The 24,068-nt window shown below is 53.2% G+C and overlaps 8 protein-coding genes across 8 annotated transcripts; 3 read left to right on the forward strand and 5 right to left on the reverse strand.

Annotated features, from left to right (window-relative positions):
* Positions 1-2,669: 2,669 nt before the first annotated feature.
* nep2 (NEDD8-specific protease 2) lies at positions 2,670-3,908 on the reverse strand (the record flags this gene model as incomplete). The annotated part of the gene is made up of 6 exons (XM_037315590.1): positions 2,670-3,225; positions 3,275-3,294; positions 3,342-3,391; positions 3,468-3,482; positions 3,568-3,595; positions 3,870-3,908. 6 exons carry the CDS (start codon positions 3,906-3,908, stop codon positions 2,670-2,672), a joined length of 708 nt encoding a protein of 235 aa, XP_037185289.1.
* A 2,166-nt stretch (positions 3,909-6,074) lies between these two features.
* Positions 6,075-6,464, forward strand: CGCA056_v000330 (uncharacterized protein; the record flags this gene model as incomplete). The annotated part of the gene is made up of 2 exons (XM_037315591.1): positions 6,075-6,227; positions 6,423-6,464. 2 exons carry the CDS (start codon positions 6,075-6,077, stop codon positions 6,462-6,464), a joined length of 195 nt encoding a protein of 64 aa, XP_037186289.1.
* A 2,156-nt stretch (positions 6,465-8,620) lies between these two features.
* On the reverse strand, positions 8,621-12,660 carry ANK1-2 (Ankyrin-1; the record flags this gene model as incomplete). Its single annotated transcript, XM_037315592.1, has 2 exons — positions 8,621-11,727; positions 11,970-12,660. 2 exons carry the CDS (start codon positions 12,658-12,660, stop codon positions 8,621-8,623), a joined length of 3,798 nt encoding a protein of 1,265 aa, XP_037186288.1.
* A 1,289-nt stretch (positions 12,661-13,949) lies between these two features.
* Positions 13,950-15,160, reverse strand: CGCA056_v000332 (uncharacterized protein; the record flags this gene model as incomplete). Its single annotated transcript, XM_037315593.1, has 3 exons — positions 13,950-13,955; positions 14,015-14,665; positions 14,714-15,160. 3 exons carry the CDS (start codon positions 15,158-15,160, stop codon positions 13,950-13,952), a joined length of 1,104 nt encoding a protein of 367 aa, XP_037186291.1.
* Positions 15,161-17,222: 2,062 nt separating this feature from the next.
* Positions 17,223-17,780, reverse strand: CGCA056_v000333 (uncharacterized protein; the record flags this gene model as incomplete). The annotated part of the gene is made up of 1 exon (XM_037315594.1): positions 17,223-17,780. The coding sequence occupies one exon, from the start codon at positions 17,778-17,780 to the stop codon at positions 17,223-17,225; it is 558 nt and encodes a 185-aa protein (XP_037186290.1).
* A 377-nt stretch (positions 17,781-18,157) lies between these two features.
* Positions 18,158-19,666, forward strand: UBA4 (Adenylyltransferase and sulfurtransferase uba4; the record flags this gene model as incomplete). The annotated part of the gene is made up of 3 exons (XM_037315595.1): positions 18,158-18,356; positions 18,408-18,621; positions 18,676-19,666. 3 exons carry the CDS (start codon positions 18,158-18,160, stop codon positions 19,664-19,666), a joined length of 1,404 nt encoding a protein of 467 aa, XP_037186285.1.
* Positions 19,667-19,910: 244 nt separating this feature from the next.
* On the reverse strand, positions 19,911-20,804 carry CGCA056_v000335 (Presequence translocated-associated motor subunit pam17; the record flags this gene model as incomplete). The annotated part of the gene is made up of 3 exons (XM_037315596.1): positions 19,911-20,011; positions 20,066-20,138; positions 20,220-20,804. 3 exons carry the CDS (start codon positions 20,802-20,804, stop codon positions 19,911-19,913), a joined length of 759 nt encoding a protein of 252 aa, XP_037186284.1.
* Positions 20,805-21,913: 1,109 nt separating this feature from the next.
* Positions 21,914-23,887, forward strand: CGCA056_v000336 (uncharacterized protein; the record flags this gene model as incomplete). Its single annotated transcript, XM_037315597.1, has 1 exon — positions 21,914-23,887. One exon carries the CDS (start codon positions 21,914-21,916, stop codon positions 23,885-23,887), a length of 1,974 nt encoding a protein of 657 aa, XP_037186287.1.
* Positions 23,888-24,068: the final 181 nt, after the last annotated feature.

Consider the following 24,068-nt stretch of genomic DNA (forward strand, 5'->3'; position numbering starts at 1 on the left):
CCAGGAAAGCGGCGACATAGAATTGTGGGAGGAAGCTGGCAATGGATGTGCACGTGTGCTCGTTGGCCATCGTACACCTGTGCAATGGATGACCTTCTCGAAAGACGGCAACCTGCTTGCATCTATTGACAATGACAGGTCGGTCAAGCTCTGGGACTTGACAATAAATCAACCACGGATGTCCTCTCGTCTGCACGATCCGGACAACATTTCAACTCCTGGTCCGTGTCGACGCGACTTTCAATGCCTTGAAGGAGTCAGAGACTTTCTATCGTCTCTTGAAACCAGCCTGCAAAAATCTCGGAGTGGGAAACCCTGCTGCTGAGTCTCTTTCTCTATTCCACAAACCCCTGACATTTCGCAGACATCGTCCCGGCTGCAGCCCCGGAAGATTTTCAGAGCAACGTCACCCACCAACACGATTCTATGATCGAGTGTGTTACTTTGGCCAGTGATGGTAGCCGTTTCGTGACGCTCTCAGGGGACAGAACATGCGTCTGGGATACAGAAAGCGGACGATGCCTACAAAGAATCCAAAACAACCTCCTCTCCGCTTCTTCGGCAACAATTTTCAACGATCATATTCATGTCGCTGAATATTACGGCCACCGGATAAAAATTCGAGATGAGAGCGATGATACTGGGAGGCCTATGCAAGTATTAGAAGTGTGCCACACTGAGGAAGGCCTTGTAGCCGTCCCAGAAAATGGCGGTGCATTTGACCTTCGCCAAAGTCAGAGATATTCACATCTCACACATTTGTCAAATCCGTATTTGCTGTGGATTAGATTTTCAGATTCTGACTTTGAGCTCCATACTAATTTTGGAACTATCGATCTCACTGATAGGTCATTAATGATAGATAGAAGAGTGCGGCTTAAGCCGTCAATACTTGGAGCCTCGGATCCTCAAGGGTATGGCCACACAGGGAGAGAAAAGAGCTGGATCATGAAGGACGGAAAAAGGTTTCTTTGGCTTCCTCCAGAGTACCGTCCAGACGTAGCGAAGGCTTCTGGTTCAGCCATAGCTTTGGGTTTCAATTCAGGGAGGGTTATCATTATGCGTTTTCATTAGCTTAGGTTTAGAACTAGGGGTCCTGTGATTAAGGAAGAGCTTTGCTAGTGAAGCAGTGTTATTTAGCTATCCGGGTAGTATCTATATACGCGTATATAATCTATGATATATTTCTAAAATAACTATTATATTTCTTACTCTCGTTTTTATTATTATAATTATCTATTATCGTCGTTGTTATCGTCGTTATTGTTATTATTATTACTCCTTTGATTATTCTCTCTATAATTATAGACAGAGATACTGCCTGGATAGCTAACAAACACTGCCCGACTAGCAAAACCCTTAAATAATGCTTTTATATACCAGTTCGTAGCTCATTACCGGTGGCTGGATGCCGGGCTCTAATCTTTAGGAAACTAAGCAAGACACTTGTCCTACTAGCATTTTATGCAAATTGATGAGCAGAGCTGTTGGTCCAAGGGAAAGATTCAACAATTCACCGCTAAGACTTGGGGCCTTAGCAAAATCTCTGAGGAAGTGAGTGTTTGAAGGGAGTCAAGCCAGATGCCAGCGACCTAGACAGGAGCAACCGTTCGGCCTCTACAACCAGACGGGCCAATTCAAATACCGGGTACTGTATCGCCCTACAAAAAAACTACTGCCCACCCCCTTCCCAATCATAACCTCCTGATCGATGCTCGAAATATCTCGACACAGGACAACCTCTGAACTTTGGATTGGAGCGCTTTATTGAGCAGGCACACACCGTACCTAAGTCAGCAACCCAATCGTCTATGGTGGTTACCGTTATGCGATGAACGAAGCGAAGAGCAACCCCTCCCCCCCCCCCAAGAAGCTTCCCACCATAATTTCTCGGTTATCATCGCTCGAACCGAGACATCGCTACGAAGGTTGTGGATGCATCGTGAATTGTGAGAAAAGACTCCACACAGGAGCATGTATGTCTGCCTAAGGTAGCCATTCCGTTCTGCTCCTGCAAAGACAAGAGCGATAATATGTAAAACCCAAGATCCGTCTTTTCAGAATCCCCACGCATTGAGCACGCCTAAACGCCTCGCCTCGACTATTCCCCGCCCCCAGTTTGAACATCGCCAGATATATGGCCCCTCCTCGCTCTACGTTCGTCTTCATGAACCGTCCCCAAGCCATCCCTTCCGGAAATCCACCTCTCATTGGAAGACCTGGAGCTCTCGACTGCATCGTACTCGGATTCGAACGACATGTCCGCCGGCTAAAACTTCGTCCCGCCTCCTCTTGCCAATCGCTCATACTTCGTGACATTTTTTTGTGTTGCTTATTCGGACAGTAGGTTGTTGGAGAACAAATACAATGGGTGCATGCCTTCGTGGATATCGTTTATCGAAAACATTAGAGAAGAATTGAAAGTGTGTAGTGGTGGTAGTCGTCATTTCGGTGTGATCGATCGGTCGTCGGGAGGGTACTATTCGATTCGCGGCGGCGTCTTTGACGAGTACGGTGACGCGCTTCTCCTTTTTAAAGAAGGGGTGTCAGGGAACCCTTTCGGTATGATACGAGGATTTGGAGGTACAACAACAAAGACACAAGACAAGTATTTTGCGGGAAGCAAGAGTCCGGGGGTAAGGACTCAGGGGGATGGTAAAGGAAGGCGCTTACGATCTCCTCCTCTCGCCCTCTTTCCTCAAGCTCTCGATGATCTTGAGCATCTCCTTGCGCCCACCGTGGGAATCGATGAGCTTGTTCGCCATGCTCATGCTGACCTTTTCCCTAGCATTGGCCGAGAGCAATCGCTTGACGAGGAGGTGGCGCATGAGGATGCAGACGAAGACGCCGCAGTCGGAGCCGTTTTCTTGTTGCGGGGAGTCGTCGAGGTTGTGGAACCTGAGGGGGCGGCCGAGGATCTCGGACATTTTTTGCGTCGCGAGGCGGGCTTCGGCGTAGTTTGCGCCGCCGAGGGAGTCGTAGTGGAAAGCGACGCCGTCGATGGCGGATACTAGGAGAAGCGACCAGTGGGAGCCGCCCTCGGCTTGTGCGACGTTTCGAGCATCGTTAATCGGCAGGAAAATGTGCGTTACTTTCGAGAAGTCGGGGAGGGCGGAGCGGATTTGGCGCATGTCGGGTTCTTTCATTAGGAGGAAGGTCATCGACGGCCGCAGGAGGATGATGCGGGCTTGGGGGTATTTCGGGAGGATCTCGCGCTCGAGCCATCTAGGTATGTTAGGTTTGCGGGGGAGAGGGGGGCATTGAGGGGTCGTACTCTTCCCAGAAGGCGATGTTCTAGAGACGTTAACGGTGGTCGGAGAGAGAAAGAGAGAGAAGCGTACGTTATCTGTTAACCAATCGTTCTTCAAAGACTTGATGTCTTCGTAGGTTACTGGGATGGGTTAGTTGACGACCTCGGGAGGGACAGAACGAAGCGGCTCGGGGCGCGCTGTTTCGGGAGAACGTACGGAGGATATCATGATCTGCGACGCAAGGCTGTTAGTCGAGTTCACTGATACTATCCACGCTGGATGCGCGGGAATTGCGGGGGGTTAGAGAATGACTTACACGACAAATAAGGTGCCTGCGGGGAGAGCTACATGAAGAAGCACAGGTCAGCTCATACAAGTCTCGTCCGTTTTTTTTGGAATGCAGCGCTGAAACGGGCCTCCCCCGTCAGAAAGTGTACCCCGCGTTCGCCCGCCCTGCGTTGTCGCTCTGCTCTGCGCAACCTGCTACGGCGACGAGATGATAGCAACAGGACAGGCCATGTGCCCGGCCGTCGTGTCGGACGATGCGAGAGCAGTGCGACGCGGCAGCGAACGGGTTACGGTCGCGCGGGAGGAGAAAAACGAGGCAGAGAGTCTTACAGTGTCACCAAAGTGACGGGCCATCTTCCTGAAAGGCATGCTGAGCCGCGACTCCGACCTCTGGCCGGACTTGGTGATGCTGCTGCTGGAGCTCGGTGTCGGTGAGAGGGACGCGGACGAGGGCGTTTGCGCGGAGGAGGAGGAGCTGTCGGAGCTTTCGCGGTGCGGTTGCAGAGGCGGCGGCGACTGTTGCGGTTGTGGTTGTGATTGCTGGTGGTGATGACGACGGAAAGCGAGGAAGCGGCTGTTCGGGTCGAGGAATTTGCGTCAGAGGGGAGGTTAAGTCGGTTTGGGCGAGGGTTATGTCGATCTTTCTGGGGGATCGATCACACCTGCTCGTGGTGTTTGGGAGAGAGTTGAGGGGAGAAGGAGGGGGAGAAGGGAAATGGGAATGTAAACAATTCGGGGGGAGGGATGACGAGATGTTTGAAAAAAATCAAAGCCCAAAAAGAAAAACAGACAACCTGCAGAAAGAAAGGGACCCTGGACGAGGCGGTTTCCTTCTTTCGGTGGTGCTGCAATTTTTTGGGCGGGGATGGAGGAGAGGGTCTCCGGCTTCTCTTTCTCTATCTTCGGTGCTGGACTGGGTCCTTTCACTTTGGGATCTGCTGGGGGATCCAGTCACAGGGTCACCTCGACCAGGTGCTAGCGGCGGCGGCGGCGGCGGGGTGGGGAAGAACAGACGCTGCCCGTTTGTCTGGGGGGGGGTTGTGCTGCGCTGTGCTGTGGTGTTGCTGTGTTTTTGGAGTAGGGTGACTTTGCACCAGCGGAAAGACGAAAGACTGGGAACGGACTGGGCTGAAATCTAGGGCGGTAGGGGCCAGACAGCATTGCGAATGAGGCTTGCGGTGCACCTCGATTCGCGTTGATGACTGACGATGCAGCGACACCAGCGACGAATGACGAGGGTGCGAGGACGTGGCCGTGGCTGAGCACCCCTCCAAGCAGCAGAAGCATTGGCCAGCTGGGGAGAGGGGATGAGCCACACTTGAGGCGCATGCTGGTGTGTGGGGGGCTGGGGAGCTGGGGCCACCGGCTGCGTCGGGCTCCTCGCAGCCCGGAAAGCCACTCGACTGGTGCGGCCTCGCCGTTTCCTCCACTGAAGCACAGCACAGCGGGGGAGGGGTCACAAGACACTGATGACGGGAATGCAGGCCATGAACAACAGACAGACAAATACTGCAAAAGATTGAACACACCTTGGCACGCTGAAAGGACTGCTCGAGGACGCTGCTGGAGCTCCCACTGCCGCAGCCATCGTACGACCCAACACTCTCGACGGGGTCCTGTTTCCAATTCGACCGCGGATTGTCTGGGGATCCCCCGGGGGAGAGATGCTTCGGCGCAGGGCAGGCGGAAGGTTTCACTGATTACTGGAATACGAGAAAACGCAATTCAGGCTCTCTAAATCTCTGGCGGTAAGAGCGTATAGTAGGCGAGCACTTTTTTCAAATAACAGAGCAAAACGTCCAAGGACGGGCAACCAAGGAGATGGGCAGTGGGAGCACGCCAGTTTACATACTTTCAGGGCTGGCCTAGCAAAACCCAAAAAGCAAAAACAAGAAGGACGAAACCTGGGCCGATCATCTGCGATGGCAGCCACGCCCAAGTTGGGCAAAGAGGAGAAAGTGCACAAGAGAAAGGTGGCACGAGATCTGGAACGCCATCTCTCCGAATCTGGGGGTGCCGCTCTTGCGTGTCCGGCCTGTGACATTGGCTGCGACGGTGTCTTGTAGCTGGTAGATTAAAGTGCCAGCACTGCATGATGATGCCCGCTGCGTAGCTTATCTTTACTTTACTTTATTGCTCCCTCCCTCTCTCCAATAAATGGAATTAGTCACCGCCATACTTTACAGCACTGTGAGGTTGGGGAAAACAAAAAAAGAAGCGGTAATGACTTCTCCGTGGGCACTGGTGCTGCTGGTGCTGCTGCTCGCTGGACCAAGATCGATCGAGGTGCCTGGTTTCACCTCGTCTACGTCACCGTGCTGCGGCACCCGTTCCAGACCATCGCAATGGGCCGTCGACCTTGATACGCTGGATACCACCCACCTGGGGCAATTCCCGCCGCAGGCCTCACCAGCCCAGCGAACCATCACTGTACCTACTTAGTGCTTGCATTGGGAGGGAAAGCCGTCTAACCGGCCTAGGATGCCCAACGTGGCTGCTACACGTACGGCGTACTTGCTTTGGTGACTGCTGGCCATGCTGACGGAGGACCTTGCGCCGGACCCTTATCCGCGGACAAACCTTCACGGTACTCACCTCACACTCACTGCGCAAGGACAGCCTCATCTTTTCTTTTCTGCTGCTGCTGCTGCATCGCGCGCAGGGACTGCCGGGGCCGCGGGCCACTGGGTGGGGTAAACAAGAAAACACAGAGGGGGGGAAACTCTCCGGTCGGCGCTTGCCGAGGGAGACTTCCGGTAAGCTGGCGCCGCCTTTTCCCACCAACCACGATTGGCAAGGTTACAATCCGGTGGCAGCCGCTTCGTTTCCGGTCTGCTTTCTTGGTTTTGTGGCATTCTGAGAAAGGGTTTCCTTCGCTGGCTGGCTTTGTATTCTGGGAATCCGGGAGGGCAAGTGCCAAATTAACACACTTCATGTAAGTCGAGACGAAAACCAGACTGAGGTGATCTGCCGAGGAGGGCCTAGACTCATCCCTACCTCTCAAAAGGTCACGCCCGTGAATTGTTATTGATCCGACATCACCCACAAACATCCGAGTGTGTCCAAGCTTTTCTGGCCGCAGCGGAAGGCATATCCGCGCGCGGCCCGAACGTTGGGCGAAACACCCTGACAAGCACAACAAACGCAAATGTTGACAAAATATCAGATAATCATTCGACGGAGACCCTGCAGATCATCTCCCTGTTTGCTCGTCAAGTCGTGGCCCTTCTTTCTATCGTACAATGTTGCTGGCCTAGTAATCTCATAAACTGGGCTCAAGCAGAACCGCTGGTGAGACCACCCTTACGACCAGCCTCCCGCGCCTTCTCGGAGCCGGGCTCAAAGGACCCGGACGACGCCTTGCCGCCCTCGGACGCGATCTCGCGCTGTGGTAAATAACAAACGGTCAGCGAAACGGCGTTCTAGAATTTGAATGGCAACCATGACAACGGTGCTCGTGGGGGAACTGCTGTAGCGACTATGAACAAACGCACCTGTCTCTCGGGGTCCATGCTGGCGAAGCCGCCCGCGTGGCTGGCGTGACCGCCCTTGGCGGCAATCTCTTGGACTTCCTCCTTGGGTCTGTTGGTGAGAAAACGTTAGCAAGATGCACGCAGCAACCCTCGTCATGGGAGAAGGTTCAAATGCCGGAACGGGGCGGAAGCGGGTCGTACCGGTTGGCAAAGTTGGCGGGGTTGCCGTTGCCGGCCTCCGAGGTGTGGGTACCGGAGCCGTGGCTGGCGTGGCCGCCCTTGGCTGCGATCTCGCGGACTTCCTCGGTGGGGCTGCACGCACGTCAGTCAACCTCCCAGATACCGAGATGCATCCTTCCCTTCGGATGGAGCGGGGAATTGTCATTCAAGGATGGAAGGTGCATACCGGTTCTGAAAGTTGCCTGGGTTCAGGTTGCCGGTCGGGGAGATGACCTCCTCGGGGCCATGGCTGGCCTGGCCGCCCTTGGATGCGATTGCCTGGACTTCCTCGGTAGGGCTGTAATTGTCAGCTAGAATGTCTTCCGAAAGAGGGAGAGATGATCGAACAGGTTGGCGAAGTTGGCGGGGTTGGTGTTGGCCATGTTGATGATGTGATGTGTTTTGATGTCGTAGTTGGTGGTGCTTAATTGTTACGGTCGCAGATATTATCGCGGATGCGGATGAAGATGAGAGAAAGCGCGTTGATAGCTACCGAAAATTCGACTTCTTTTATGCCTTCTCCAAATTCTCTTCTTCCGAGGAAAACAGCAACCAAATGCTATCAAAAACAGGCAACAGCAGCCTTCCTGCAGTTTCTCCAACCAAGACAAGCAGTGACGTTGCGTCTGGGCAAACAACCCAGTCCCAAGCCGCCCCCTCCTGACGATCCCCACGATTATGACGACGGAGTCGCACCTACCCATCCTTTCCCTAGGATCACGCGTCGTTGACGGTTTCTGTAGGGCAAACGCGCTGCACAACACGCAGCGAGGGTGCCCCATAAATATCCGGTAGGGCCTTGGGCCTTGGGCTGACATCACTCGATCGTCAAATGACAGCGAACCATGTTATTACTGGGTGGGGATGTCCTAGTTGGCAGACGCGTCCACGATTGGCAAGGATGGTTTAATTTGTAATTTTATCTCGATTCACATCTTTGTCCTACTTTTCCGGTGCTTTTCATTTTCTCTGGCTCTGGAGAAGGGAGTATGTTTGCATGTGTCGACATTGCGTGGATCAGCGCAAACCCGAATCTGGATTTTTTCCATATTACATCTTGTCGTTGCTTCACCAAAACATAATGGCAAGAGACAAGCGAGGCATTTAGGCCATCTCACTCTTTGTGGTTCGTGGCACACACCGCGGCAGTCTCAGCACACAGCCGAAAGAACATCAAGCAGTATATCTAGCCTAGTTCCTGAGAGCCGTTTTCCAGTTAACGTCAGTCTGTCTCAAGTCCATCTATCCTAGAAGATATCTCGCTGATTGGCCTTGCTCCCCGGGCGACGAGATCGGTACAAGATTGCAGACTTGGTGTCACTACTAGGTATCTTACAAATACCTTTAAACTTCAGTAGCCTATCATTTGGACGCCAGTACCGTCGCTGGTCAACTCTCTCTACTCTCATCTGGGGATTCGGAAGAATCCCTACAACCAACGGCGGTGAAGTACTCCTCTTCCTCGTCTTCAATTCCCGCGTCTTCAATTCCCGCGTCTTCCATTTCCTCGTCTTCCACTTCCTCATTATCCACTTCCTCATCATCAGTCGCCTGATCGCTGTCATTCTGGCGCAGGAGTTCAACTATGCTTGTGTAATCCCGCTGGCTCGCCATTTGAAGGGCTGTCCGGCCAAAGCGGTCCGGCAAGGAAGCTCTGGCTCCTTCTGCAATCAAGAGCTGTGTCATATCCTCATGGCCGTAAGAAACTGCGTCATGAAGGGGGGTTCTCCCATCTACATCCGTGCAGTTCACTGTTGCACCATAGTACAGGAGCAGCATGACCAATTCCGCACAGCCATCGCAAACTGCTTCATGAAGGGGCGTTCTACCTACTCGGTCTTGGCTGTCAACGTCTACTCCGCTTTCAATGAAGAGTTGGATGAAATACATGTCGCCAATGGAGACAAGCCTATGAATAAGCGTCTCGCGACATGAGTCTTTGCAATTTACCTCTACTCCACGATCCAACAGCACAGTGACCATGTCAAAGTCACCGGTCGATGTAAAGTAGTGCAGAGCGTCATGGCCATACCGACTCCTGAGTCCTGTAACGTGCCCCTTCTGGACGAGAGTCTTAATTGTCGTCCAGTACCTCCCGCGAAGCGCTGTGTCAAGAGGGGTTCTCCCGTCCATGCTGGCACTCTGAATGTGTTCCTCGTTGTACGCAAGACGCTCCACGATGTTTTGGAAGCCATGCCTGACAGCCTCGACCAAGAGCTTCTTTTTGGTGAACATACCTCGGCCAACAAGAAACTGAACAAGAGGCATGTCCAAAGAGTCGAGCCTTAAAGCAACATAAGCAAGCCTCGAAAGTGTTTCTTCATCCTCATCGTTGATCGAAGCGCCCCAGTTGATAAGCAATTGAATCATAGACTCGTGCCCCTTATCTACTGCGAATGATAATGGCGGCTGCCCAGACTTGCTTTCTGAACGAACTACGACCAGGCTGCAAAGAACAGGCCTATCCCTCGCGTCGGTGGTTACCATCATTGGCAACGTACAGCTTGCCGTGCCCAACGCCTGCCTCATTGATGCAACTGTTTTCTCCAGCAGATAGATTAGAGTGGCATCATCTCCACCTATCGCAGCGGAATGAATAGGCAAACGACCCTCCAAATTTTGGTCTGCAAGATCGAACTGGCCTGAGTCGATAAGCAGGCGGGCCATTATGTTGTGGCGCGTCTCAAGTGCCCAATGAAGCGGCGTTGTGTTACATGCTTTCCTATAATTGAGCGTCCATTTGTACTCGGCTGTAGGAAATAGCTCAGCATGGCTGAAGGGTTTTGCTGCCTCACCAAGGAGTATCTTGGCTGCGTCATGATGGCCTCTGGCCAATGCCGCGAACAGCGGATACCCAAAATGCTCGCCTTTTGGATGAACATGAGGGAAACGAGAAACGTGCCTTTGCAGTAGGGTAACGAGATTATTTTCCGCAAGAACATATGTGAGTGTGACGCTTTGTTGATATTTCCATTTCGGGCGAATCTTGAGTAGACGGCCAAGACGCGTCCACATTCGAAGAGGGAACTGGTCCAGGAAGTCATCCTGACAGATATCTTTCACCGCAATGCTTGAATGATAGAGCACGTTCTCTGTTGCGTACTCGAGAAAAGGAATCTTGCTGAGGGGCGTCTTCTCGTAATTTCTCATCTCGAATTCTGGTTCCTCCCAGGCCTCTGGCGGCGACCTTGTTGCTACTGAATCTCCAATTTTCGATAGGCAGCACTTTTTAAGTGTTTCATGACACATTGCCTCGAAATCACCACCTATACCAGGCCAAAACTGCTGAAGTCCGGCATTTTCGAGCAAGAAGTCCCCCACGGACCCATGAATAAATTGAACAATCCTCGGTTCTGTATCCGTGACTTCGGCTAAGCCCTTGGATGAACTTTCTATGAATGCCTTCATGTGATCTGCCATCCGCGAAGGGCTTCGAAACGGCGGGATCTGCTGGTGGCGAGGCCTCATAGTTTGTAGCGCAAAATAGAACTCCTCCAATTTGAGAGGTCGTTTTGCACAGAGTAGTAACTGGACACAAAGCAAGAGATCGTCTGTGTTGGTTTGATCGCGTTTCAGGAGATCCTTGAAGATTTCACTCAGCTCTGCAGGTGTCTCGCGGAGCCTGTCTTCAACGGCAAACCAACGACCACGCCTAAATTCCTTGTTGAGAATAGAGACTACCAAGACGACCCACATGAAGATGCCACCTGATTTTTTGAATATAGTTCGTCGAATGTCCCTGACGTATGCCTCCGCATCTTTCCAGAGATACTTCTTAATATACTTTTGCAGGTCGGTGTGGTGTCCATGCTGATGCTCCAGAACGAGCCTGACGCCATATCTGACATCGATGCGGGGATAGTGTCGACTTGAGAAACACACGTTGAGCTGAATCTCTCGTTTGTGAGCCTCTGCCCCAAGGTCTTGGAAAAAGATCACCATATCTCCTACTTCGTCTTCGTCGCACTCGTCAAGTGCATCAACGAAACATATCAAGTGGCGACTGGCTAGACCCAAGACAGCCTCCTTCAGTAGATCTCGAAGAATATGGGAAGGAGGGCAGGCATTGACTTGGTGTTGCTTGTTCTGTAAACCATCCAACACTCTTTCCAGGTCGGGAAACCGCTCGAGCAATTGGTGAAGAAGGGATCGATATAATCCATCTGTCGACCTTTCTAAGCTGCCCCCGCGCGCATTGAAAAAGAAGTGGATGATGGTGGCGGTTTTCTTTAGGCTGCGAGTTGCATGACTGAGAGCGAATTTCATTATGGTCGACTTTCCGGCGCCAGGCTTTCCACTGATCCAGAAAAGCCCACGATGTTGGGTTGTTTGAGCAGGATTAAGCCAGTGCTGATAGGAAGGATGGCTGAGTAACCAGTCGCAAGTCGTGGTGTAAGCGGTCTTGATAGCTGATATTCGGGACGCAGTCTCTTCCACGTATATAGATTCCATGATAAGTCGCCGGTAAGCCGTGATCTTGTTGTTCTCCGCCTCAGCTACAGCTATGTCAGTGGAGTTCTGATGGCAGGAAACGTATAGTTCCCTTAAATTCAATGCAATCCAAGAGAGATAATTGGAGCAAAGTATCTCGTTCATAGCTGATACACTCCCTCTATTGCAGTCCCTCGGCGAAACACATCACCCGGGCAAGCACTAGCAATGGATCCTCATCGGTAGCATCAAGTCCGATTTGGTGATCAAAATGACGGTGAGATTCAATGAAAATTCTCAAACTTACCGTCTTCATCAAATGCCTCTTTCAAGTTGAGAAATCCCTGATTGGTGTCCTTTGGTGGTATGTTGAAAACAAGTTCTTTGGCACAAGCAGCAGCGGTGGCTGCCGCGTATTGTTGCCACTCCTTATTCTTGTGTGAGTCGGCATAGTCGCAAATGCCCCGAATTACTATGCAGGGAAAGTTATCAATGAGGCCAGCGGCTTCCATTTCAAAACAAATGACGTTGTATCTCTTGGCTATCTCGTCTCGCTTCTTTCCGTTCTTTACAACCTGGTTTCCCGAAGCAATGCAGCCGTAATGTACTTCCGGGTTAAGGGTCTTCCGCGGTGGCCGAGTACAGAGCTCGGACTGGCTACAACCATTGCAGTCTGGGGATTGGCCGTGTTCGTAAGTGGCTAGGAACAGGCGATCCTCGCAGGATTTGGGACGCTGATACGCCTGCAGCTTTGGATAGCGTTGGTGCATTTGTCGCAAGTACTTGGGAATCGAGCTGTCATCTGCTTCGTGTATCGCACGAAGTTTCGTGATGGCTTTGAGATGATCATGGGGGGTAATACACGGGGTTCCGGTGCCTTCAAAACCATCGTCGCCAACAATCTTTCCGAGATCGTGTTGTATGACTTTCTCTCCAACGACGACATCTCCAAGTCGAATGTCCGGTTTTCCAGGCACGCCACCCCCGATGCCAACCATGAAACGGATACGAACAGATGTAAAGCTTCGCATCATATTGCTTGAAACATTTGCGGCGTTATTTGTCCCGTATTGACCTGAGGGCAAGCACGCCATCACTACATTATGGGTGCCATTGACGCCCAAATCAATGTCTCCTAAGACGTATGTGTTGGTGTCGCCATTGGGGGTTGGTAGGTCTTGATGGATGTGATCCAGCATGGCACGGCTTGCTGCCAATTCGATTGAAAGCGCGCATATCCAGCCCACTGTGTACGCAGAACGCAGTAGCTTAAGACTCCTTGGCGCTCTGCGCCTCTCGTCTTCGTCGTCTTCATTTGATGTTCTCTGGCGCTTCGTAGAGACAGACTCGGTCTCATAACTGCCTCGCCCATCCCGTGTTCGCTTTGGACGAGAGACGGATTGTTCGCTGCGATCTTGGGACATGACTACTGACAACCTTGGAAGTATCGATCAATGGCGTAACCACGATGTACCTTCGTATCCTGTTTTATCGATCGAGCACTTCTGGTCGGAGATCAAATTGATAAACATTATGTGAATGATAGAGAGTTCGACAGCTGTGGCGTTCCCTAGATGACAGCGGCATTTGCGTGAAGCGGATGGGACCGGTGTCAGGGCTTGAGCGTCCCGCGGCAGCCTGATCGAAGTACTACTTATCCTGCTCGAGAGGGGCTGATGGTGGGACGTCTGTTCAATGGACTCGGCAGCCGGACCAATCAACCAGCTATCGCCAGGTCCTTTTGATGGGAGCCAATCAACGATATACACGCCTCGGTCGACCATGCAGGTCACTATTCGCGAGTACGTTTGATGGCTCGGGCGTCTTGGCATCGAGGTAGCCGAATGAGCTCCTGCCGACGCGAGCAATGCTTCAAGAAATGTAGAATTGTGCTTTCTATTCCCTAGAGCATTCCCTTGAACTTGCAATAGTTCTGCACACACTGTCAGAATAGTTACTCTACATGCATTTCGGTCCTTCAAGCCATTGAATGTGTTTTCTATTGCCGTCGGCTCACGTTCATTGATTGAACGGTTGAGGTGGAAATCTGGTGAGGCCTACTTGGTTTCAAAACAGGCCGACAAATTGTAACTTGGAGACAAATTAAGTGCTGCCATGAAGTGATTGCGTCTGTTCTCAGATGCAGGAATTCGCCGTTCATAGTAAGACCTGCCTTGCTGACCGCTAAGTCACGAACTCCTAGCCGTCTCTCCTCTCTAAGGCAAGCAGTGATTCACTGTGATTCTATCGCCGAGTATGAACGTCGCACATAGTCGAATCGCCCGGGTTAAAACTTCTCAGAGATCTCAGCTCGAGATGGTTTTGCGCCTTTGCGGGCTTTTTCGCTATTACATTGATCGTGCGAGAGCCTTTGTCGATGCTAGCCTTGAGCCCCGCCTGGACCATACCGTCAGCAGTGTTGAGTGACCTGGAGCTGGCGAGTGATAAAACGTCTTTGCCACTCGAGTCCAGATGCGCGTTGAAGAAAAGGGCCAGTGGGCTTGACAGCCACACACCAACATCCTTCCTGCGCGTTTTCACGATCGTGGCAGCGAGGAGTAAGGAAGTCAACACGAGCATGGTTGCGGGCAGAGCCAGCCACGCCCACCGCACGACAACAAATTGCAGCTGAATCCACACGTGGCCTTGGACAGTCTGCTCTGGATTGACGCTAGATCCATTTCTTCGCATCTCTGTTGTGATGGCATCGGCCATGTTTTGGATCGGCTGAACCACGCTGTCGGCCTTGTATACTAAAAGAGGAGTCGTGGTTCCGCTATACTGGCGACTGGCAACGGAAACTGTACCCGTAATATCGCGCTTCATCTGGCTGTGGATGTCATAAAAGGCTGTTTTCGGGATAATGAAGTTGTTTCTCCTGTTTGGGGAGAGGACAGGGAGTCGGAATGCCAGACTCCTCCAGGGGTCTTCATATCTGACGAAGTGCTTGAGTGAGTCATTCCTTTCATTCAGGAATTGAACGTTTTCCGGTTCGGTGACCTCCTGCAGGACCTCTTATGAGTAAACACCATCCTCGACTCGGGGTAGTACCTCTTTGGCAGAGAAGTAAATAGCGCAGCGGAAAGCCTCAAATAACGAGTCCTTGCCGGGCAGTTCATACATGACTGATGAGTTATTTGGCCAGACCTTTACCAAATCAACGACGACCACAGTTGCTGTCAGATTAACAAATGGCTGAACATACGACATGTTCATGCCTGCCGGCATGTAGGATTGGATATGAAACAAGTGATATCGGTCAGATCTGTTGGTCTGGCCGAACATGCCCTGCAGCAAGGGGTCATGGGGTGCCTCGAGGTAGTACTCGGTGCCAGCTTGGCGCCTCTTCACAAGTGATGATAGATCAATGCATTTCGTGTTGACACTCAACGTTCCGAACGACTCCCAAGTGCAATTACCTGTTGGGCAATTCGAAGGTGGTTTGGGCGGCGATGATTGATCTGGGGCATATAGTCCAGCAAACATGGCGGCCGTCATATTGTATGGAAGTTCCTGAACTGAAGATTTCTTGGTTATCAACTCAAGTATGCAAAAGAAATGTTCAAGTTACACACAAGCCCATTGGGTAGAACTCCCAAATGATACGCTTTCGCCCCACGAGTAGGCCGTGACTGCGTTGGCACTGGGACTGAAAGCATTGTCGATGACGGATCTGAGCTCCGACGTAACACTCTGTTGGAAGAAGGGGCCTGAAGCAAATGCGACCAGCGTTATGAACGCACCAATACTCACAGAGTGCCTGAATGTGGCCAAGATGTTAGCGGTGTGAACCTTGCAAGTGAGTTTCAAACATACCAAAATCGAAGCCTCCAGAGCAGGCTGAGACTCCCGAGTGGCCCTCCACTAGCGGAGTTATAAGAGGTAAGATCTTCAAGAGACCGACCACCTGGCTTCATCATCCAGATCCAACCAAACTGACTGATACCGGTTGCCACCGGAAACAGAATACAGCTCCGGAAGACAGTGGGGACTATTGAAACCATAGTGTTGAGAGTGATTCGTTGAGTTCATGGCACGAAGGACCATTTTGGCTCTGGTTTGTTGTCGTATGCTTTGAGCAGAACTAACAAACCAAAGAAAGAAGCGGTTGCGACTACAAGCGAAACGAGCTCGTAGAAAAGTCCTCGGAGAATCGTGGCAGTGCGATTCTGCGGCGTCCTTGATGACTTTAAGGTCCAATGATGCTTGGCTTGCTCTGTGGGCTCAGAGCCTTCCAAGAGCGAAGTGCGATGCTCGCTTGGGAGTGGCTTGGGACTTGGCAATTCCGATGGGGGATCGTCAGGTAATGCCAAGTAAGTGGCCATTGTGTGGGTGCAGGTAACGTAGAATGGATTCGTTTGATGAGTTTCATGAGTGGAATTGTAATAAGCTTGTTGTTTGTAATAAGAGCTGTAAAGTGAATGAGCACACATGAAGAGGGGGAAACCATGTTATATAGTCATTGAAGAGCTCATCTTTGCTGTTGCTACCTCATGTATCACAGCCTGATCTTCTTCGGGCTTCCCAGTACGGGACAAAAATAACAAGACCCTGCGAAAGTCCTATGCAGAGATTCGAATGTGTGGGGGTTCACTTTCATGCTCCGAATAACTGAGCTTCCGAAAATGCCCATGGCTGTGTGGGAATAACCTAGAGGAAGAAGCTTATAGCTGACGACACATATCTACACAAATGAGCGGGCCGAATCCTGCGGCGTTGCCTTCGTCAAGAGGGGCCTGGCGGTCAAAGGTGATATTAAAGTTCTACAGACACTTGGCCCGCGAGGCTGTTATGTTACAATGCCCTTATCAACCAAAAGTCGACATGTCTCGCCCGTTCCGCCATTGTGGTTGGTTGTGATGGCCCCAGGCGGGGCGTCAATCAACTTCCCAATGGGGACAACCGTGTTCTGCTGGCAGTCCAGCCAATCATTCAGCAACCCTGGAGGCCTGCAGGGGCTAGTCACCAACATGCGGGCTGTAGACAATTATGCATGTAATTTGTCATGTCCTAGGTTGAAGCTGGTGATCGAACAGTTGGCACGGGTGAGGATGACAGCCAGGCAAAATCACAGCTGTGAGATGCCTAATCACCCTTCTGAGCTGCATTAGTCATTATTGGGTATTACGTGCTCTTTTGCTATGTACCCGATCCTAAGTCACCTGCTTGCCTGCGCATGCCGCCCAGTTCCTGTCGAGCGGGAGGCATCCGAAGATTCTCGAGTCCATTGAGTGGCGAATCGAACTGCATTTCATTATCTTTCCACTCCAACGTTGAGCTGCCCGAGCACGAAGCTCCTGAGACAGCTCCAGCCTCATGCAGACGAACATGCCTGCTCGTCAGAAACTCCGCCCCAGTAATCTCTCGCTTCACGTCTCGGAAAAGTTCCGTGTTTCTCGAAAGAAGCCCGTCGATGAGCTTCCGAAGAACGATCCAGAGAGTCAACATCCATGCCAGTTGGCCATCTGATTTTCCATCTCCCGGTGACCTGACTGAGGCGCATCCCCATTGAGCATCCTGATCTTTGTACTTGAACTGTTCACATTTCGGCGACAGCCGTTCAAGGTCCCTGCCTGCTAAACGCCGGGTTCGTCTCCATCGTACTCGAAATATGCCTCCTCAACGCCGCCCACCGTCCAGCCGTGGCACTCGTCTCCTCCGCGGCCGCATCTCCCATGGCGACGTTATCACCACCGTCAACCTTGGCCGCAGTCGCAGCCGGCACATTCGCCAGCGCCGCCATACTCGCCCCAAACCTCGCCATCTCCCCCCTGACAACCTTCTCCTTCCTCTTCAGCGCGCCAGGCCTGCTCTTCAGACTCTTGTGCCGCACCTTGCCCTCTCTCAGCTGCTCGAGGCTGTGAGCCGTCTCGCCGTCGTCCGCGAGGTCCGGCAGCGCGTCGGCGAGCGACTCCATTGTCGTCACGAGCTTCTTGGACGGGCGCCGGCGCTTGAGCGTCTTCTTGCTGCTGGCCTTGCTGATCTTGGAGACGAAGGCGGAGTGCTTCATCGTGCGCTTGTCTTTCTTGTTCGTGAGGAAGTCGTCGTCGACCTGGGCTTCGGCGCGGTGGGTTTTGTGAGGGGCGAGGGGGTGGATGTCGCCGCGGATTCGGGCCATGCGCTTCTCGCGGGCGGAGAGGGATGTTGGGGCGGTGGGAGCCTGGGAGGGTCAGCATTATTGTTCACCGGATAAATAGTGGCGCGTCGTACCATATTGGGTGTTTGCAGCTCGAAGTTCGTGATTCGAAAGGGCGAGAATTTGGTCGGCGCAAAAGTTGAAGTCGCTGCTTTGAAGTTGAGGAAGGCACTGGTCAAAGTTCTGGACTGCTCAAGCTTTCAAAAATTCGAGGTGGGGTCCGACAATAGCGGGTCTATTTAAATCGTGGGGTCGGCGGTCGGGATTGGCCCCTCCGACTTTTGTATAAAATGCACAAATGCCCACGCTTGTGCGCGACTCACCCCGCCAAAGCCGTTACGGCCCCTCCAAACCAGAAAATGGGCAAAATCGAGTATCTGAAACAGAAGGTCGCCGAAGCAGAGGCTAAGCTTCGAGGTCTGAAAGAAGAGCTGGCACAAGCTGAAAAAGAGGCTCGCGATGAGCAGCAGCAGCAGCAACCCTGGAAATGGCCCCTGTTGGCGGAAGAGTATGAGAGATACGGGCGGCAGCTGATTATACCGGCTGTGGGGGTGAAAGGTCAGCTTGAGATGGTGGCATTTATGAGGAGACGAAGCTAAAATGTTGCAGGCCAGTTGAGGCTGAAAAGCTCCAAGGTTCTCCTCATCGGAGCCGGTGGACTGGGATGCCCCGCAGCAGCTTACATCGCCGGAGCAGGGGCCGGGACTATCGGTCTCGTTGACGGGGATGTTGTCGAGGTCTCCAACCTCCACCGACAGGTGGCGCATTCAACGGAGCGGGTGGGCATGTACAAAGTTGACAGCGCCATCGCATATCTCAAAGGGTAGAAGACCACAGCCGTCCCATGGTTCCTTGCATCTAATGACTGACATCTCAGATTGAACCCAACCGTCACCTATCAAGCGCACAAAACACATCTCACGCCTCAGAATGCGGAAGAAATCGTCTCACAATACGACACCGTCCTCGACTGCACTGATCACCCGACCTCCCGCTACCTTATCTCCGACATCTGCGTTCTCCTCCAGAAGCCCCTCGTCTCAGCCTCAGCTTTCCGCACCGACGGTCAGCTCATCATTCTCAACTCGCCGGCAGCACCGCAGGGGAGTTTGGAGGGTGGGCCGTGTTACCGATGTGTGTTTCCCAAGCCACCGCCGCCCGACAGCGTGGTCAGCTGCGGCGAGGGTGGAATCCTGGGCCCTGTTGTAGGAGTGATGGGTGTGCTGCAAGCCCTCGAGGTAATCAAACTCGTCGCTGCGGGCGCCGTTGACCCCGAGGTCAAGGTCAAGGAAGCAGCCGCGCCCTCTCTGCTGATCTTCTCGGGGGCTGCACCATCGGGACCATTCAGATCTGTTCGTATGCGCGGGAGGAGGAAGGACTGCTTCGCTTGTTCCGCGCAGTCAACGTTGTCCCTGGAGACGCTAAGATCCGGTTCATTGGATTATGTGTCCTTCTGCGGTGTCACTGCTCCTGTCAACATCTTGGGACCCGATGAGCGGATCACCGCTACTGAGTATGAGCGTCTTTCAAAGGGAGGCTCTGCAAAGCATCTCCTCCTAGACGTCAGGGAGAAGGAAAACTTTGATATCTGCAGCATTGACGGCGCGATGAGCATACCGATCTCAACCTTCATGAAGGATACCCAAGTAACAAAAGACGGAACATCACCACAGCCCGGGTGGATACCGACAGACTTGCCCGAAGACGCACCCATCTACCTGGTCTGCAGAGTAGGAAACGACTCCCAACTGGCGGCAAAGCGCCTCAAGGACTTAGGCCTAAATAGCAACGGCAGAGTCATTCGTGATATCAAGGGCGGCATGAAGGCATGGAAAGCTGAGATCGACTCGACGTTGCCGTTCACATGAAAAAGAAGAGATAGGAAAAAAAGCTTCAACGAGGTCTTGGTTTCAAGAAGTTGGATTTGTTCTGACAAGGGGGGACTGCCGTCATCATACATACTTTTCCCACGCGATACCCCTATTGCTACAAAGAGAGGAGGGCGGCCTACGCCCAAGAGCCATGATGAATCCTGATTAACCTTAAGAGATGAATACAAAAGTTTGTGTGCTGTCAAGCCGTGATGTGCCGAGTTGATGATGAGGTCGTCTTTTACACGAAGGTGACGCGCTTGCGGTTGAAGGCACGCTGGTCCTTGAGCCATTGGCGGTAGCCTGCGACGCTGGAGATCTTCTCGCCGTAGAAATCAGGGACTTTGCGAATGTCAGCAAACAACCATCCAAGTAGCAGAGACGAGGGCAACATACCAGGGTTACCGACAGAGGAGACAGAGGGGTCGACACGGTTCTTCTTGATGCGAGCAAAGAACTCCTTCTCCTTCTACACGCAAAATTTCATCAGCATCCCAAACATCAGATCATTGGGCGCGTGCCCCGCACGACTGCACATGAAAATACTCACCACCGTCATCTGGTTCTTCCACCTCTTGTTCAGCGTATAAAACACAAGCGATCCCACGCTCGGCCCAATCAGCCACCCCAGCGCACCGAAGCTCATCGTCATAAGACCAAGCGTGATGAAGGGGTCCAGCGGCACCTGCGAGACCAGGGGGTCCGCGACGCCGGTAGCGAGCACGCCCGCCCCGCCGACGAAGGACGCACCGAAAGTCACGACGCTGAAGCCCAGCTGCCACCTGCGGCGGGACTTGCGCAGCGCGAAGAAGGTGTTCCAGTCGAGTCTGTCGCCCTGCTGCGCCGCCGTGGGGAACGCGGACTTTTGCGACGCCGCCGGGGAGGTTGCGGAGGTTGAGGCATTGCGCTGGGCGCCGGGCTGGCGGACGACGCGGGCGAGAATCGGGGAGGAGGACGAGAAAACGGCGCTGCCGCGGGCGAGCGGCGAGGAGGGAGCGAGACCGATCGGGCGGCCGGCGGGGGTGTATGTCTTTGAGGTCGTCGAGTACGGGCATGCGATAGTGCGGGCGATGGAGGCGCGGGCGGCGCCCTGGCCGGCCAGGCGGAGAGCGAAAGTGCTCGTGGGAGTGAGCATCCTGTACGTGTGCTTGCGTCTCTGTGTGTTTCGTAGTGATCCGAGGAATTGAGTTGGGTGGAGTGGAGATTTTTTCTCCCGGTTGGTCTTTTCCTTTCGGAAAGAAAAGTGACGAAGCTGCTGGATGGATGGAGCTTGCGATGAGGTCAAGCTCGGTCCACAAAGATTTGACGCCCACTTCGAGCGCCTCTCACAGCAGCAGCCCAGCCGCAGCTAATGCACGGGCCGTTTTGCAGCACTTGCTTCCCCAGATCGAATGACCCTTGTGGCTGGCGCGCGTTGGGCTGGAATCCCGGGATTAAGAAGAGCCGGAATGACTAACTTTTGCTTATAGCTAAAAGTTAAGTATAAGGAATAGGTTTAGTATATTAGAAATATAAGCCTAGCATAAAATTAAGTTATAATATGATTTAAATAGTTAGAAAGTTAATTATTAGTTGTTTAATATTTAAAAAGCTTAGCTTTAACAAATAAAGCTTAATTAAAGTTAAAGTATTATTTAAATACTTTTACTTAGAAATTAAAGTCCTACTGATGAGATATCAAAGTTTAAAATAGAATAAGTAGAAAAAAGTTAAAAAAAAACTTAAATTTTAATATTTTTTATTTATTTATAAGCTTTAATACTTAGTTTTATTCATTTTTGAAGTTATATTATACGTTTTAGAGGCTTTTCTTACTAGCAAAAAGTCCTGCGGTAATTTTAGTGGCAGCCTGTGCTGAGAAAAAGACAAATTTAGATCTAAAGGCGTCAGATTTCCTCCCCTCTCTCACCTCACAAAGCAACCAGACCTCAACACGAAACGGTGCGTCCCTGCCGCAAACCGGCCTCAAAAATCATGTACGTAAACTCGTCGAATGCAGCGACCTCTCAGGTCGTCGAGACATTTTTTCTGACATCCGCAGCTGCCAGCGTTGACGAATTGTTGCGATCTTCCTTTCCTGCAGCGTTCTTCGGGGGTCGCGACACGAGACGACACGAACTCCAAAACCGCGAACCCCTTCCGACGACCGGACGACGAAATTCCTCCCCAAAGCCTGCCACCAGGCCCGAAAACCCCTCGAAAAATCCCCTGCCGCATGGTCGCTCCCAGAAGAAGGTGACAACCATGTCGCGACGAACCACCGTCTGGTTCGGCCGGCCCTCTCCGACCTCCCGCCAGCCAAACACCACTTCTTCGTCCTCCCACGTCGAGCTCGCCGTCGTCTTCAAAGACATCGTAACGTACCGCCCCTACACGCCCGGCAACGGCCCGCCGCTGCGCCCGATAACCCTCGTCCCCGTGCGCGACAGCACCGCCTACATCCGCGACGAGTTCTTCGTGCCGCCGCCGCTCTCGCAGGACGGTAACAAGCGCCTGCAGTACGTCGTCGGCTGGAGCGACCTCCCCGCGGCCCGGCTCGTGGTCGACGCGGAGCACGTCGCGGACTATGTGTCCCCAGCGGCGTACGAGGACTGGTGCGCGGCCCGCGCGGCCGAGCGGGACGAGGAGGAGCGCCGCAGGGAGGAGGAGGAGAACGTGCGTGCCGTGGCGGAGGCGGAGGCGCGCGAGAGGGGGATGCTGGTGCTGAGGAATGGGGTGAAGGATACGCCGCGGAAGGATGTTGTCACGGGCAAGAGGAAGCGCAGGACGAAGGCGGAGATGGCGGCTGCGAGGGCCGAGACGCCGGTGGAGGGGGATGCGAAGAGGAAGCCTGGCCGGCCGAAGAAGGGTGCGCCGTCGCTTTCGACGCCGTCAAAGGCGCGGCTGGAGGAGTTCCGGGAGCTTGAGACAGAGGTGGAGGGCGGTACGGAGACGCCCGATGACGAGGAAGCCATCTTTCGGCAGCTTAATGGGGACGAGCCAGCTTCTGCGGCGGATTCTCTGGCGGAGGAGGAATACGATTCGAGGGAGGAGGGTGTTATGTCCGTGGGCTTGGAGCCGCCGGTTAAGAAGCGGCGGAGGATATCACCTGGGCCGGCGCTTTCGAGGCTATTGCCAGGGATTGAGACGGATAGCGGCCGGAGCACGCCCTTCGACTCCTCAAGAGGAGCTACGAGCTCACCAGCACTGCCGCCTCTACCTCCCACATCACAAGCAGCTCGACCGCCACCTCAAACATTCCCTCCCGTACCACAGGCTTCAGCAACATATGAGTCTACACCACCAGCGGGGGCAAAGAAGATCACACCTATTCAACCTCCAATCCCTCCCAAACGTTCCCTTCTATCAATGAGAGACCCACCATCGTCATCATCACCACACCTCCAACCAACATCCTCAAAAACCACAACACCAACACCAAAACAATGGCAACCACCACCAAATATCAAGGAGACAGCAATCACACCCCCAATCAACGGCGTCGCCATAAAATCAAAACCGCGAACAAACTCCCTCTCCGGCACCGTCGTCTCAACCCCACGAACAACCGCCTCCGCCCCTCCAGCCCCAACAACAGCAATAACCCCGCGAACAGGCTTCACGCCCGCAGCCCAAAGCGCAACCCCATGGAGCCTCTCCCGACCACCACCACCACTACCATCACAACCCACGCCATCAATCCAACCCGCCGCCACCCCGAAACCAAAACCAAAACTCCTCCCAAAACCCTCCCCCTCAAAATCAACAATCAACGTCCTCGACCCAGACCGCGACGAGCTCTCCGACGTCTACGAAGTCCTCCGCCTCGAAGGCCTGCAAATCCGCCACGTCCGCGGCAAACCCGTCCGCTACTTCGCCGTCCGCTGGAAAGGCAACTGGCCCCCCGACCAGAACCCCACCTGGGAGCCCGAGTCCAACATCCCGCGCTACATGACGAAAAAGTACCTCCTCAACAATCCCACCCCCGTCAAGGGCAAGAACGGCAACGGCACCCTCGACAAGTACCTCAGCCCCGGCTGGTCGCAGCGCAAGTACTCGTCCGTCTCCGAGGCCTTCGAGGGCGGCGACCCGGAGGTGGCGGCGGCGCAGGAGGTGCAGGATGAGGAGGCGATGGAGGACGAGGAGGAAGAGGAGGTGGAGGGGGAGGGAGAGGGTGATGAGATGTTGGTCGTCACGGATGAGCCTCCACCGAGAGTGCAGCCTACGCTTTCGTGGTGATTCAAGGCGGAAGCCAATGAAGCGAGAGGGGATGTCCTGGGCCCGTCTTACAGTTATGAGGACGGCAGCCACATGGCAGTGGCTCCAAGGGAGTGACAGAACCAAGCATGCTATTCTGCGATGGACCGAAAGCCAAGGTTTTCGGCGCTACGGTAGTCTTATCCGGGCAGACAGGCATATG

Source organism: Colletotrichum aenigma (genome assembly GCF_013390185.1).
Source record: "Colletotrichum aenigma strain Cg56 chromosome Unknown KSG_Cg56_contig01, whole genome shotgun sequence".
NCBI lineage: Eukaryota > Fungi > Ascomycota > Sordariomycetes > Glomerellales > Glomerellaceae > Colletotrichum > Colletotrichum aenigma.